The following is a 15,548-nucleotide window of genomic DNA, read 5'->3' as shown; positions in this document are numbered from 1 at the left end:
GACTGCGTCGTAGTCCTCGTCCACCAGACGCTCCATGTCAGCATCTTCATTCACCACATTAGCTAGGGTGGCTAACGGGTCCTCGATGTTTACATCGCCATCCACACGGTGAACCCTTGAGCAGCGCGGACGTAGTCGACTGGCTTGTCGTACCGCAAACAAGCACGGCGTCCTACAAAACAAACATACGATCTCCAGGTGGTGACAGCAGCATGAGTACCATGAACAATCGAACCTGTGCCTCCATCTGTAGCACCGTCTTCTCCCTGTGCTGGCGCTCCCTTTGCTGACATCCTCACCGGTGCTGCGGTCTCCACTGCTGCTTCCTCCCGCTACTTTACATTAAAATATGGGGACCATGGAATCTGTACTTACTCGAACAAAGCTAGAAATCCGTACTTACTCAAACAAATTTATCACAGCATTTAAAATCTCGGCTCTTATGATTTTTGCGTTAGATAAACTACGGAAAAATACCTAGCAAAACAAGTGCGTCGTAGGTTGCTCTCAGCACCTTGCCGTGTATCGTAGATAGGTTGCAGTAATGACTTCATGTGCTAGTACTGGTTCTGGAAAACTCGTCTAAATTACTTCAAAGTACACCGCTGTCTCCGATTTCTACAGTATGGCAGAGTGCCGTAAACTTATCGTACATGTATCGAACTTAGATAGATTCTAAGGTGCTGGAACATTTTTTGAAGGGGCGGTATTGTACCACTCAAAATTAAAATATTTGAATCAGAATAGTATTAATAACGTTCTGGCCTAATCGTAGGATTTAAATCAGTTTTGTTTATTTTTTAGTAATGCGAAATGTGGACCACACAAAATGAGGTTAAATTCAAATGTCCTGGGATTTGACGAAGCACCTGACACATCTACACTCATATAACTTAAAATGGTTAAATACATGTACGCTAGGACCGGAAAAGTCGCTGACCAATCAACAGACCCTTACAGGAAGATGGAGATTCAATTATTTTGAGTTATTTAGTACTTTAAAGTATCATTGATATAAGAAAGCTAGCGCTCGCTTACATCGCGTTTACAATACAGTGTGCTTACAAGCTGTGACACACAACACGGCCCATCCGCAATTGAACTTGACCGGAATCGAAAATTCCAATCCGAAATACAGTACATGTACGATCAAGTTCATTTGCACTGAAACCAGCGAAAATTGTCTGCAGATGGTAAGGATTGGCAATTCCGCCTCGCTTCATTTATGACTTGAGGCTGCATTATTGCTGCATTGGCCAGCGTTAGAGAGAGTATCTATCTTCGAGCCTACCAACTTTTACCACAATGGCGGATGAGACTCCACTAATACGACGAGCAAGAACACTTCAGCCACTTTCAGATCATCGCCGCGAGCGAGCAAGACCAGCGAGTATGCGTGAAATAATTGGAGTGAGGTGGAACAAGTCGCGTCTAGAGCGGTCGTCTGCCAAGACCCCTGAGCCCCCAATGGCAAGACCCAAAGTTCGACTTCGCGAGGGTGACGTGGAAGCGTTCCGCAACGTGGCGCATAGCGTGATTTCTCGAACTTTGGCTCGCGAGTGCGAGTACCGTCGTCAAGGATGCCCGGAACCCGATGTACAAGAGTGGAAGCTGGTCAAGCGGCACAAAGGACTTCGCGTGTACAAGTGCAAGATGCAGCCGGCATTTCAGCCTTTGCTGAGCCAGGAGAACGCACTAGCACGAGCACCGACTGCCATTTGCATCGGCACAATTGACGGCTCGCTCCAAGACGTTCTCTATGGTCTCCACACCAAGACCCGTCGAGAAATGCATGTGACCAACACGGTTATGAACAAAGATCATCTCGAGTGTGCTGTATTGTCAGTGATCGAGCATGGATCAGACCGGGACCCGTTCAAGCAGCTCGCACTTAAGTGGATCCTCGCACAGAATTTTGGAGACATGAAGTGTGGCAATTACCACGACGTGTGTTCTATCGAGTCCACGGGCACAGGAGTTGATGGTGGGGGTCAGCGCTTCGGCTACCGACTGATCAAAAGTGTGGATCTTGCTGAATACCCACAACTGTCCACAAGTAACGACGTTGTGCGTGTCAGGATGACTATGTGCTGGATCTTCCGACAAGAAGCCAACTCGCGCACTGTGCGTGTTTACTCCAAGGGAATGCTGGACATGGGCCAAAAAATCCCCTCGTTTGGGCCCAATAGCGACGCCACTTGCACGATGATGTTGTCCATCGCCAGTGCGACGGAGATCGCTGAAGCTAAACGACTGACCTTACTAGCTCTGCAACGAGCAGAGTACGACGCTTGTCTGTCTCAACGAACATGCGAGGCTGAGGATTCTTGTCGCGAGACAGAGGCGACGGTCACGTCTCCACTACCAGCACAAGGAAGTTTTGATCCACGCGAGTCTTTCCTACAGAAAATGCCTTCGGATCCGTGTTCCGTGTGTGGGAAGAAGCCAGCCATGTCAAAGTTCGTTCGTGCTTCGCATCGTAGCTGTGGAGTCTGCAAACAACCAGTATGCCACAAGTGCCACGTCAAGCGCAGATTAGTTGCTCGGTCAGTCGCACTTGTAGTAGCTTGCTGTAAGATCTGCATCATCGCGTCCAAGCGCCTGCGTGTGGATCCACGCGACCCATGCCCCATGCTCACGGTATAGCTACATTTTACTAACATTAATACTCCTGAACCATATCATCGAATGATGTTATCGTCAACCAAAACGTCCATTTACTACTGTCGTATTTAATTTTCACTTCACTCCAATCAGGAACAGGGAGAGATACGAGTGCATAAACCAAAGGTACGCGGCGACAAACACTATTCGTTGCAGAACAGGCGGGAGAATCACCAGTAGCTGCACCACCACACCCCAGGACCACATGAACAGGTACGGCAGCGTCAGCCAGTGCCACACGGGCCACATCCCAAAAGCCAAACTGTCGCGTTAGAAACAACCAGATCATCATCATTCGGCCAACCAACATTGCACAAGACCGACACAAGGATGGTACTCACAAGAAACCAGACGCCAACACAGATACCAGCATCCCGTGCGTCGCTGTCTTGGCAGTCTCATAGTGAACACGTTCGCCAAGGATCATGCTACGGTACACCTCAATGTAGCAGCCAAAGACTCCCAATAGCGTCCCGAACAAAATACCCAAGTGCACAAAACTGCGGTTGGCATGGGGCGCGTGCAGTAGATCCGACACAAAATCGGCTTCATACAGTCCCAGACACGCCACGCTGAAGAATGCAACAGACCAGATCTTGTCCATTACGAAACGCACCCAGATCTCAGGCTGCGAGCGCCGTGGCGCCGGCGTATTGGATACCATAGGATCCGTCTCCGCGTGGTCTGTCTCGCCCTCGTCGTCCCCATTTCGTTGAGACCGAGGGTGGCGCTCCTTGATCTCCTGCATGTCCATCATCTTGCTGCACGAGAATTTCTCAAATTAATTTCGTACTTCGAAGTATCCGGATAATACGGTACAGTACCGGTATATCAAAGGTCTTGTTTCGCTCTAAATCTGATCTGGATCTGAGTCAAAGTCAGAATCCGTAGTGATCAGTATCAGAGTAAGGATTCGTCGACATGGGGGTCACGAAGAAGCCTACGGAGGCGGTTGCGGCCGCCGTAGAGGCCTCGATGGCTGCGGCTTCGTCACGTAGCTGCAACGAGTTTGCAGCTAACAAGCGGGGCGTTTTCTTCCTCACGTTCGTCAGCTACGTATTGTTCCACGCGAGCCGCAAAAGCTTCTCGGCCATCAAAGGCGAGATGGGGGACGAGCAGTGGATTCACTCGGAGCTGTACTCGAGAGACCAGCAGGCTGAAATGTATGGGCTCATGGACACGCTCTTCATGGGCTTCTATGCGCTTGGGCTGTACATCAGGTGCGGATGCGTTAAATAACTGTCAATACGAACAATTAACTGATAGGTGACGTGTGAACAAACGTTGAAGTGGCATTCTAGGAGACAAGCATGACCTACGACGCATGATCGCTGGCGGCATGTGGGCCACTGCGGCTATAGTATTGCTATTCGGACTGGGAGCATTGGCGGATATCCACGCGCTGAGCTTTTATGCGGTACTGTGGGGTCTCAACGGCCTCGTCCAGTCCAGCGGCTGGCCAGCCAACGTCGCTGTGATGGGCAGGTGGTTCGACCAGAAAGAGCGCGGCGCTGTGCTCGGCGTCTGGAGCGGCAATGCCTGTCTGGGCAACATTGTGGGCACAGCTCTCGTGGCGCTTATGTTTGCACTCGTGGACGAGACGGTGGCGTGGAAACTCGCTCTCGTTGTGGCTGCTGGTCTCGTGGCGTTCCACGGCCTCATCATCCACTTTTTCCTGTATCCGGACCCAAAGGATGTGCCGTATCGCCATGAAAGTCTTGAGGAGGCCCAGCCAGAAGTGGCCAAGCAGAAAGATGACCCAGACGAAGCTGCTGCTGCTGCTGACGAGATGGAGGAGATGAAACCCAAGGGCATTGGCTTCTTCAAGGCCTGGCGCATTCCTGGAGTGAGCGATTGGTGCTAGCTTTATCAGCTAGTGAAGCTTACGTCGTTCTAACTGGCTACTGCTGTGTGTGTGTGCGTGTGCTCGCCAGGTCTTGCCGTACGCCTTGTCGTATGCTTGTCTCAAGTCAGTCAACTACGCGCTGTTCTTCTGGCTTCCGTTCTATCTCACGGTGTCGCTTCACATGGACAACTCCCAGGCTGGATCGTTCTCGGTTGAGCGTGCTTTGTGGATGTATGGGGGGTGATGATTTTCTGTGCTGACCACTGTTAACTTGTTTGGCCTGTAGATGTTGTACGACGCGGGGCAGATTTTCGGAGGGTTTGTGGGTGGAATTGTGTCGGATAGAATGGGCGTGCGGTCTCCTGTGGTCGTCACGATGCTGCTCTTGTCCTGGTACGAAACGTTTCCAGTTTTCCTGCTGTTGTAATTGGTAGAGGCTAACACTTAACTGGTTATGTTATCAGCATCACCTTGTACTTCATGGACGGAGCTTCATACGATGCGACCGCGCTGTTGTTGCTGTCTTCTGGGTTCATGCTCGGTGGCCCAGCTAACTTGATCAGTACCGCTATTTCCGCGGATCTAGGCACCCACGAGAGCATCCGAGGTGACGCAGAGGCACTTTCCACTGTCACGGGCATCATCGATGGCACGGGAAGTATCGGTGCGGCTTTGGTGCAATACCTTGTGGGATACTTGGCAAACTGCCAGTACGAACCGAAAGGCTGCGATCCCAAGAGCCCTCGCTGTGTGCAGGTCTGCTCGTGGGGCCCAGTTTTCGTGCTGTTGGAGGTAGGTACGGTTCTGTCGTGCGTGTGCCTAGCGCAACTCCTCTATCACGAACTGCTGCTCATTCGTAGCCGACGTCGCTACTGCGCCCGCGAAAGCTAATACATGTAGCAAAATATTCATTCTGCCCATGGATTATAGTTTTTTTAAGAAATAAAAGAGCATTTTTTTCCACCAAAGATTGAACGGATTGTGACTTCATGCTTTATCTCAAATTGTTTTTCTCTATACGAAGTACTTCGAACAGTTTTACTTGTACTGGTAAGCATCGAATACAAGAACTGCGCTTCTCATGTATTTTCATTCATCAATAATCTCAGGCAGCGCCCATGACGACGTACCACTAACACCATCATGTCGCCTGAAACACATTGGTCGGAGATATGTAAGAAAAGTATTTGAACGACGATCATGGCTAGTTTAAATACCACACTGTTGTTCAGCCCCCCCCCCCCGATATCGATATAAAGATGATCATTTTGGCAAGGTCTTATTTAACAGCTGCTTGCATAGAAATGTTTATACACCATTTCCCGGCCAAGATACCAGTTTTACCAACCATCGTGCTACGATGGTTGGTAAATGGTGTAGTCCGTTGGTTAATATAACGGTATCGGTTCAGTTCGCCTTTCTAGCAACAAGATTCGAGGTCACAAAAATTAAACAAGAGCTTGAAAAAAGTAGATGACGGCATTCGCTGCATTCTATCCAGAAAAAAGGAGAAACACGCTGGGATAACACACGGGGCTGGGCGACGTGGGTGCCATAGGCGGCGCCAACTTTTATTATAATAATAAGGTGAGCGGGTGCGAAGCTGGGTCGCGCGCTATTTGCGGAGGCGGGCCCAGCGTCGCGAGCAGCGCGTTGCACTCTCCAAGACATTCTATATTTATATCGCGAGCGTCGCAAGGGCGAAGGGGCGCGAATGCGCGGCTGGTCACTTTTCTGCTATGTCCTCTAATCGTCGATTATGCCTTATTGCGACACTCAGAAGGTCAAATTAATACAGAAGTCAAGTCAAATGATTTCCGTAGTAAATGCATGTGTTTGGCATGTTCTGTCAGTATTTCGTGATGTTTTCTAAATCGAGAGCCAAGGCAACTAAATGACACAATTATCCCATAGTGTGTAATTTTGCGGCGTGTGCTTCGTTCCACAAGACACGATACGTGTTTACCACTTTCGTATTGTCGAGGCTATTTGCCTGCTTCCCTCCCTTTAGCGCAGTGGCGACGTAATTCACTGGCTTCATCTCCGTCTTCCATTTGCTGACGAGTCCAGCTCGCAATCGCTCGGCGGTAGCAACAGCGACGTGGTTTTTACTGTTAAGACCAAGGTTGATGTATTTCATCAATTTTTCTTGTCCCATGTTAGTCACCAGCGTGCCAACTCCATACTGGTCCAGGCCTCCCCTCTGCTGGGCAGTCTGTTCGCTGATTCGGACATACAGTGGCAGCGCGTCGGCGTCGAACGATCTCCCTTCCAGCTTTGGATATACCTTTGACGTAAAAACATCATCTAGCGAATATCCCTGTTTGATGAGGCTGTTGCGTGTCCTTGTCACTTTCCACTCCTCTTTAGGCATCGCCTTGACGATCGATAGGTCCAGCTCCCCGAAAGCGTTCTTCATCAGCCTCGAGTCAATCCCCGAAAGAACCTTGGGGTCAACCGGTTTAACCTTTGCCGGGTCAATCTTTTTCCCCTTCAGCAGATTGGCAAACTCCTTAAAATGTTCGACGGTCCCGCCCGTTCTTCGTTATCATCGTCGCCATCGATCGCCTTCGCGGCCCTCAGCTTTCGTTTCGTTCCCACGACACTCAGGCTGTCTGTGAGCGCTTGATCCATCTGGACGTTGGAGTTTATCCCCTGGGACGCAGTAAAAGAGGCATTTACACTCATGGCGAGGATAGCAACCATGACTACAAATATGCATTGGAGACGCATTGCCCCACTCCCGCGTGTGTGTTATCCGAGGCGCCAGGATTAATAAAAATGAAGAGTGCCCATGGCCCATGGTACGTGTACAGTCCTTAAATTTGTTTACGAACGAACTGTCCGTTACAAAAAGTACCGGTACTTCTCAAATGTCATAATCAAAAAAATTCTTTCTGGACGGATCGAGTGAGGTTGCTTTATAATACATGTAAGTATGGAGGTGAGTATTTGGCTTTCCGACTACAGAAAACAATTACATGTATTCTCCCCAACTGGTATTAGCCCGCCGCTACGGTACGCGGCGTACCGTTGCCCCCCGCCCCCCCCCCCCCCGACTTTGGGCCTGACAAGCGGAAAAAAGGGCGGGCCCACCACAATGTACACTGGAATACGGGACATGTACACATTACATGTATGATAATCCAAAGGATGAGCTTTTACAAATCATGCAGACACAAGGAATACGGTACATGTACATTGTACACCGTAACCGGTACACGAGGGATACCGGACATGTACCATGTACAGTCGTGCACCTCCAATTCGGCAGGGCGGACCATATACAGCAGTGTGCAGGGCATAATGCACGACGTAAAGCGAATACAAACTCAAAACCAGTGCACTTGAAATCTTATTTGTAAGTTCAGTACTAAAGTTACGGCATCTTCTGCATATGCTTGTCGTCCGAGCGGCGAATAGCGGCGCGCAACAGCACTTCTGGTCGCGATAGGCGTCCGGCAAGGCGGCAACTTCCGCGGACCGCTTAAAAATACTTTGGACGGTAGTGCGCTTTACTGCTTGGGGGGTCTTAAAGCGCTCCGTTGCCCAACGAGCAAGTTCGGAGCAGGATTTGACTTGTGGCTTCTCGCACAAAGACTGCTTTTGTGGGACATGTAGGAGGAAGGGCGATGTCCCATTGTCTTGGCGGTAAAAATCAAAGTGTGTGTTTGTATGAAGACGTCCGATCCAAAATTTAAAATCAGATCGATGCGGCGTGTCATCCCTCGGCGAGGATGGGAAAACCGTTGAGGTTAACTGCTAGGGTGGTGATGGGCAAAGGTAATTGCGCATCCGATTCGCGTAATCATCAAATCTGGCAGGGTATCGACTGATACCGGTGCCGAATTGGAGGTGCACGACTGTACATGTACATTGTTCATGTACATTGTACATGTACCGTATTCCTTGTGTCTGCATGATTTGTAAAGCACATCCTTTGGATTATCATAATTTGTCGTCATTGAAGAATGGCGTACATGTAAGAGCACCGTAACGTTACGACAGTACGACAACCATCAAGCACCTTTATTGCAGTGAAGCACCATACTGAAATACGCCCTAAATAATGATACTGTAATAAAATCCAACAAAATCCGCCGATAGAGGCGAAGTTTTGCAAAAATAAAATGATGTTACAAAATTTACAATAACATAATCTGATCTCTTTTCCAAAACAGCGAACAAAGAAAAAGGGAATCGCTATGGATCAACAAATTTTGGCGCGTGAGCTGCTGCGTTCAAGATGACAGGCTTTGTAAGATATATAAGACAAGATGGAGAAGATGATGGAGGCGCTCAATGACGTGCTGTACGCTCGCGAGGAGCTCGAAGCAATGTTGCTTCGCGAGGCAGAGATCATCAATGAGCCGAGTGCAAGCATCGGAAAGGCTCCAACTCTGAGAGGTTTTCCGTCGTCGTATGGGATGGTGCTGGGGCGTGTTATTAAATTTCTTATGAATTACCCTCCTGCTCAGTGAGCTGGATGCTGAATTCGATGTTGGTAAGCTCTTCTCAACCAAAACGTTTAACTTTTTATTTTTATAGTGATGCTCAATCTCTTTGCGTGAAACAGTACCTCGAACATTGAAGTGCCTTATTATTGTCGTGTGAGCTTAGTAAGTTCTTATCCGTCTTTTGCATTTTTTTAAACTCTTCTTCAATCCGTAGGGCAGGATTTGCTGTACACAGCAGCAGCCACGTCAATATCAACCGCATCACTCGTACGTAGGCCTCCGTGATACGATGACGCTCAATCCTATGGGTGTGCGCAAGAAAGCGCAAATCATTCCCAACATCAGACATCCAGAGCTTGTGCCATCGGGCTGAGCAGGCTCGTCAATTCACTTTATTCGAATCTCTATGGGTAATTGCTGCTTAATCCCACTTCCTGCCTGCCATTATTCCAAATATGGCATCAATGTGTTTTTCCAGGCATTTTTCATCTCTCGTCGATAGCATCGTTGGTGCAAAGGATCGTAAAACCTTACGGGTAATGCTGTTGGAAACGCCACTTCCACGATGATAACACCTTATTGCATACTATACAGATTCAACGGCAAAAAAACGAATGGTGTCTCCGATAGCCACTGTTTTGGCTGGCTTGGCCATATCAGCAACGAAGACAACGCAACAGCTCCTTTAGCCGTGTCAGTGATCATCGGTATCCCCATACCGATTACTGCGTCGTTCGACATTGCGTTGCGAGGAATTATGGCAGCTACATATATAAAATTACCGAAAGCGGACCCCGACTTGCTCTTCAAAATCGTCATCAGAGAACAGTTTGAACATTTCTGAAGCACGTTCTAAGCCAAAGCTTGGTGAACCTTTGCAGTTTCTGAATGGAGTAATCCACTTGTTTTAACCTCCAAGGAAAAAGGTTCGACTGGATAAGCTTGAGCAAGGCGCCAATCTTGCTTCAGCCACTTGACATCCTCGATAAATCCCCTGGCCTTTGCCTTGAGTATGTAAAATTCTCAATTTTGCTTAGAAAGTGCTGTAAGTTCCATACAAAAAGGGGTTGGTAGTGTTTGTGTAAATTGGTGCAACCTTTTATTTCTAAAACTTTGCACGTAACAGGACGAGCTTGTAGAAACTTGTCATCCATGCGAACAGGATACTGGTCGAGCACGTTTGACACTTTCTACACATTCGGGTAATATTAAGTCCACTGGATGATCTGGGTCAGCGAGACAGTAACCTTCGATGAAAGCAGAACAACAGCCAACTTAGGTTGCGTGGCAATCCACCGCTGTCTTGTCTTCTTTTCGTACGAGGATTCGGATCTGGAAGTTTCATCACTTCAACACGGCGTGAGTTCAGTGGTTGGGTCGTATTACTTTGATTTTCGTTTAACTGGTCCTCACAGTGGCGGTCTTCGCTACATTCCAAAGCATTGCTGTTTGAAATAGACCTTCCGTATGTATCTCGCCACACATTTTTTGGTTCTTCTTTTGGTGTTTCGGATAATTGGGTGGCTTCAAGTCCGGTCTTCCGACGGAGGATGAGAAGGCTCGCCATTTGCAAATTTTCGCTCTCGTGCCAACACCGCCAATGACTCACCCTCCATTTCCAACTCCTGGTCGGCCTGCATCTCGGCCATCACATCTGCGATGTCAAGCGGATCAAAGATACTGTCAGAATCGCTGTCAGCTCCAGTAAAAGCAGAACCTGCAACAGTTGAGGATGTGTTCTCAGCACTACCACTAAGTTGTTTTTCGGTGAAAGACTTCCAATTGTTCATCTTCTCGTAGAATTCAAAGGTAGATAATCCACTCAGCTTCTCAATCACTGGTCCGAATAGAGCTTCTCAGCACCCGAAAGGACTACCATATTACCCTCCTCTTGGCGTCAAAGACGAACATACCCGCTTTCCCACTCGCGCTTTGGAGGTGAGGTTGCTTTTTAAGGGTGCAGGATGGGCTTTGGGTGCCCTTAAGTTCATCGGTCGAGCTTTCACCATATTAATCACTTGGCGAACAGACTCCAAACCCTCTTCCAGTGTGTCGCTGACACAAGAGTACGGTTGCCTCGGGAAAGCACCTCTCCAGCACTCTCTACTCCCCAAAGTCCTTGTCAATGGTAAAAGTCTCTATTTGTGTCCAATCTTCGTTTTTCCTCTTGAGAAACTGAAGAATCGCTTCCATAGTAGATTCTTTTTCATCAAGCGCAATAAAGCCCAAAACCGGCACACCCCGCCCCGTTGCACTGGTAACAAGAAGACTCCCTGAGTGAAAGTAAACATAACAATAGTTAAAGGTGCTGCACCAGAGATAAGGGCGCTCAACTATAGAGATAAGGGCGCCTCAAAAATAAATGAAAAAAAACTTACCAAGATGAAATCCCAAGTTGTTTGTGCCATAAGTCCAATCCATACAAAGCGTCTCCCCCAGTGTTCAAAAGCTAGCTTTTGTACGACAGTCTGTATCAAAACGCCACTCGTCACGTCGTTCTGGTCTTGAAGAACGATAATCTCGTTGTCATCAGACCATGCCAAGGTATCCAGCATATTCGAAAGTTTTTTGTCAGCAGATGTACTTTGCAACACCTTTCTGACAATGTTGCGTGCTTGCTGGGATGTCACGTGACGTTCCGAAGCACCGGAAAGAAACTCTTGAATGTGATGTGACCCCGTGTTGGCAACCGCAAGAACGCCAATACCATGCTATTTTCAGCTACTGATCCTGCTCCAAAATAGCTGAAGTAAATTGATGCATTTGTTCGATGATCGTGTGTCCAGGTCTATATATATACACTATAATATTATTAGTATTTCGTACGCTCAGCGACATTAGAGACCTTTCGCCACCAGCAGTATTTACCCATACCCACAGTGTTAAACAGAAACGCTGCACACTCTGCCCATCTGAGGATAGCGTTCTGCAGAATCTACCAGCCTGTAGAATGATTATCTCACATCTAAATCGCCCACCTTTCCTGTTAAGCTATGCCACCCAGTGAGAAGCGTCGAAACTTCACGGGCGAAGAGGACCTTGCGCTGCTGCGCCAAGCAGCATTCGATCGGCCCTTTTTAAGTGAGCGTGGAGGGGTCATTGCTGCTTGGGACTCCGTGGCTGCTACGCTTGTCGGCGACGCAGGCTTTCCAAGAGACAAGCTCTCAGGAAAGCATGCACAGGCACGCTTCGACAAGCTTATTCAGCGCAAGAGAGATGCGAACACGGTGGCGCTTGCCGCATCGGGGGTCGCAGAGGAAGAAACTGAAGCTGATACGATCCTCGACGAGCTCATCGAGCTTATCGATGATCGTGCAGCAGTGCAGAAGTCTCAAAAAGACGCAGCCAAGCGAAAGCGTGACGAAGACGAGGAAGCCTCCCGAAACGTCCGTCGCCTCGCCATGCAGCGTCTTCGTGACGAGAGTACGACGCCACCACGAAAGCGCAAGGAGGAGGAAATGAGAGAGTTTGTACTCCAATTAAAGAAGCAGGAGATCGAAGCAAGAAAAGAGGAGCAGGAGACAAAAGCTGCTCAGCGCGCCGAAGAACGACAAAAGGACCGAGACTTTATGCTTGCATTGGCAGAGATGATTGGACAGCAGATCGCTGAAATTGTCAGCGCTAATCGTAGTTAGAACACGCAAATAAAACGGAAGGGTGGAAATTTGCTTTATGCTTTTAAGTATTCTGCCAATGTAGGGGGTACCAGTCCAAAATACTTACTGATCTGGTTCCCACCTTCATGGCAACAATGGCAATTGGTGAGCAGCATGCTTACCGAGACATACTTACCTATAGGTCCCACCCGTAGTTTTAGTGACTTCTTGTAATCAATAAACGCCCAGTAGCTTTTCAAATGCGCGAACTTCCATTTCACCGATTCCCGCACGGAGCTCATTCTTGCATTAAAAATCTTTTCCAATGCCGATACACTTGCACCTTTGTAACCCGACACGATGTACTGTTGGATAGGATACGCTGGGTCGCCGTACAGCGCGTACCCTCTAAAGATGTCGTCGTGCGTCTCAAAAAACTTCACCAGCTTACTTTCGTACAGCAGCGTAACGTCGTGGCGTTTGCCTTCTATGGGTCCCCAGAAATGGATAGCGAGGCCATCGGGAACGACAACACTTTGGTAAGTAAGACAATGAACCCTTTTGTGGCCCGAGTACATCTGTTTTTGCAGGTTCTCGCAGTGTCCACGCCGTGATGAAGGACGTGAAATCGCAATTTTGGCTCCGTCAATAAACCCAAAAAGTTGGGCATCGGCGCACTGCGAGCCTCAACAGCACTAGCATAGGTAGCGATACTGCGACGACACAAACTCTTATGGAAGTAGATCAGAGTGTTGTATCTATCATACAAGTACACAACTTTCCAAAAACAGCATTAGTATTAGTTTTACCATGCCAAACAAAGTAATGCATTCTCACGTACTCATATGAGAGAATATCCTGCTGATAGGGCCCTCTGCACGCCCAAACTTGCTGGATAGGTCCAGGTTTCGGCGTGGGTAGCTAAGGCGGTAAAGTAGAATGCAGAGTGCTTCTGTACAGTGGACCTTGTCTCGATTGCGTGTTACCACGTATTCAGGTAGGGCAAAATGAAGTGTGAGAGCGTAGATTGTAGCTCTGTCGAACCGAAAGTCGCTCTTGCAGTTGACGTCGGACTGAATATCGAGCTTGAACCTTATGGCTGGAATAAGAGGTCTCTCTGGCGGGACCCCTCTTGCGAGGTATAGAAGCTGAAGAGCGTCGACGTTGGTGGTGCTGAGGATCAGAAGCAGAGCGTTTTCCATAGGAACTGGTTGGCTGTTCTTGGAGGATGATAAACTCTGAGGATGAGGGTGGAGAATGCTGCGAAAAGTAAAAAACGCTATGTCCACACAATAGTGCCGTGGCCTGTCTATATTTTACGGATAAGGATAAAGCTTTTCTGCGAAAGGTCTCTATTGTCAAATAATTACTTACCCAGTTCGCAGGACGATTCGTCACCTTGAATCATGGTCTTCGTCTGCAGTATTCATCACAGTGGTCGTGACTCTAGCTCTACACCCAGTGTATCTAGTTGGTGTACTTCGCAAGCCTTTACCTCGAGACTTCTGAGGACAACCATGGGTACAGCGAAACCCTTGTAGCTGTGCTGCATCTTGCTTGGTATCTGCAGCTTGACCAACCTTGTAGCTGTGCTGCATCTTGTTTGGTATAAGCAGCTTGACCAACCTATAATTTACAAAACAAAAAAACATTATTGTGAGTCAGTCTGATATAATTTAAAAACAATAAACTATATTATAAATTGTACATACGTATTGTGCTTTTTTTTCACCGTCTGTGAGTCTCGGGCCCTGAATAGTAGGCAGTGTTCGCTGCAATATTTCTCCATAACATCACCGAGCTCTTTCCATGTCAAAAACCCGAGCTGTCGCATCGGCGGAAATTTGTCCACAAAGTTCACACGGGACGTATCCATTGCCAAACGTTCGGGATACGACTTGGTGCGTCTGACCTTGGCGTTCGGTTGACATTAGGATTTTGGGCGGCAATGTTTGTGTCTTTACCCTGTGCTGACGTATTCTTCGCGACACTGTCCTCGCTAGAGCCGTCACTTTCAGCATGCCGTCGTCGTTTGGTAGGTGTTGTGAGTTGGTGCAGACGACTTTTCCTCTTGGAGGCACGGCTTGTATCTGCCCGTAGTATCAAAAACAGTTAATTATAGTCATATACGATAAATGTTCGCAATAGCACTAAACACTTTTGTCCAGAAGCTCCTGCAACGTATCATTCGAATCGCTATCAAGTTTGATGCCAATATCACGGTCGGCATCTTCAGACCCGGAAGAAGAAGAGATTAGCTCTAGAAGGGCATCTGTGTCATCTAAAAAACCAGAAGCATTAACGTTGGAGATTTTTTTGTAATGACCACAAATATAGCAAAGAAGCTGTGATACGTACCTTCAGACATTTAAGTTGCGATCTCCAGTCAGCTGTCGCGTCAGTGAGCGATCGTCTAGCAGGAAAACAGGTAGAATTCTTCCCGTGTGTGACGGCTTTCGACACGTGGCTCAGATTTCTCGAATGAACCTCAAAATTAAACGGCCAGGATTCATCGCACTTGACGATATTCTTCGAACTTAGTTGAGATTTTAGTGTACACACTGGTTATTTTCCGGCCCCGATTTTAAATTTCACGTGTAAGTTTTACAATTCAGGAAATATCATGAATAGTTTAAGAGCGCTCATATTCTCAAGTTCCTTTTAACGGTACTATTTATGCAAATTCCCTATGGTGCTTGAACTACTTCGGTCATTGAATTTGACACATAGTTGCAAAATTTGCATTACGTATTTTACAACTATGTTTAAGCGCTGTATTCGGATCGTTCTTTGGACCCTTCAATCAATTAATAGAGATTCTTTAAGGCCTTTACCACGTTCTTATATCGAATAAAGATGCCCCCCAAGAATGGCTTAGCTCACCTGCTGCCATTTTGCTGATAATACGAAATTTGAAGTTTGTTTTGTAAGTACATAAGCTGCGCCAGTACGACTAAGGCTTGATTTTTATTAGCTACTCGCTGC

General features: G+C 47.8%; 5 protein-coding genes across 5 annotated transcripts; 2 read left to right on the top strand and 3 right to left on the bottom strand.

Annotated features, from left to right (window-relative positions):
- Positions 1–1,392: 1,392 nt before the first annotated feature.
- Positions 1,393–2,646, top strand: PITG_19300 (uncharacterized protein; the record flags this gene model as incomplete). The annotated part of the gene is made up of 2 exons (XM_002997048.1): positions 1,393–1,640; positions 1,683–2,646. The coding sequence occupies 2 exons, from the start codon at positions 1,393–1,395 to the stop codon at positions 2,644–2,646; spliced, it is 1,212 nt and encodes a 403-aa protein (XP_002997094.1).
- Positions 2,647–2,739: 93 nt separating this feature from the next.
- Positions 2,740–3,454, bottom strand: PITG_19299 (uncharacterized protein; the record flags this gene model as incomplete). The annotated part of the gene is made up of 2 exons (XM_002997047.1): positions 2,740–2,926; positions 3,006–3,454. The coding sequence occupies 2 exons, from the start codon at positions 3,419–3,421 to the stop codon at positions 2,740–2,742; spliced, it is 603 nt and encodes a 200-aa protein (XP_002997093.1).
- A 314-nt stretch (positions 3,455–3,768) lies between these two features.
- Positions 3,769–5,401, top strand: PITG_19298 (sugar phosphate exchanger, putative; the record flags this gene model as incomplete). Its single annotated transcript, XM_002997046.1, has 6 exons — positions 3,769–3,884; positions 3,955–4,402; positions 4,475–4,510; positions 4,599–4,721; positions 4,797–4,912; positions 4,975–5,401. 6 exons carry the CDS (start codon positions 3,769–3,771, stop codon positions 5,399–5,401), a joined length of 1,266 nt encoding a protein of 421 aa, XP_002997092.1.
- Positions 5,402–7,003: 1,602 nt separating this feature from the next.
- Positions 7,004–7,243, bottom strand: PITG_23154 (secreted RxLR effector peptide protein, putative; the record flags this gene model as incomplete). Its single annotated transcript, XM_002997045.1, has 1 exon — positions 7,004–7,243. One exon carries the CDS (start codon positions 7,241–7,243, stop codon positions 7,004–7,006), a length of 240 nt encoding a protein of 79 aa, XP_002997091.1.
- A 5,807-nt stretch (positions 7,244–13,050) lies between these two features.
- PITG_19297 (uncharacterized protein) lies at positions 13,051–14,931 on the bottom strand (the record flags this gene model as incomplete). Its single annotated transcript, XM_002997044.1, has 5 exons — positions 13,051–13,321; positions 13,608–13,801; positions 14,144–14,189; positions 14,476–14,653; positions 14,922–14,931. 5 exons carry the CDS (start codon positions 14,929–14,931, stop codon positions 13,051–13,053), a joined length of 699 nt encoding a protein of 232 aa, XP_002997090.1.
- Between the last annotated feature and the right edge of the window lie 617 nt (positions 14,932–15,548).

The sequence above is a fragment of the Phytophthora infestans genome, genomic scaffold, assembly GCF_000142945.1.
Source record: "Phytophthora infestans T30-4 supercont1.89 genomic scaffold, whole genome shotgun sequence".
Lineage (NCBI taxonomy): Eukaryota > Oomycota > Peronosporomycetes > Peronosporales > Peronosporaceae > Phytophthora > Phytophthora infestans.
This window is presented reverse-complemented; position numbering and strand designations above follow the sequence as displayed.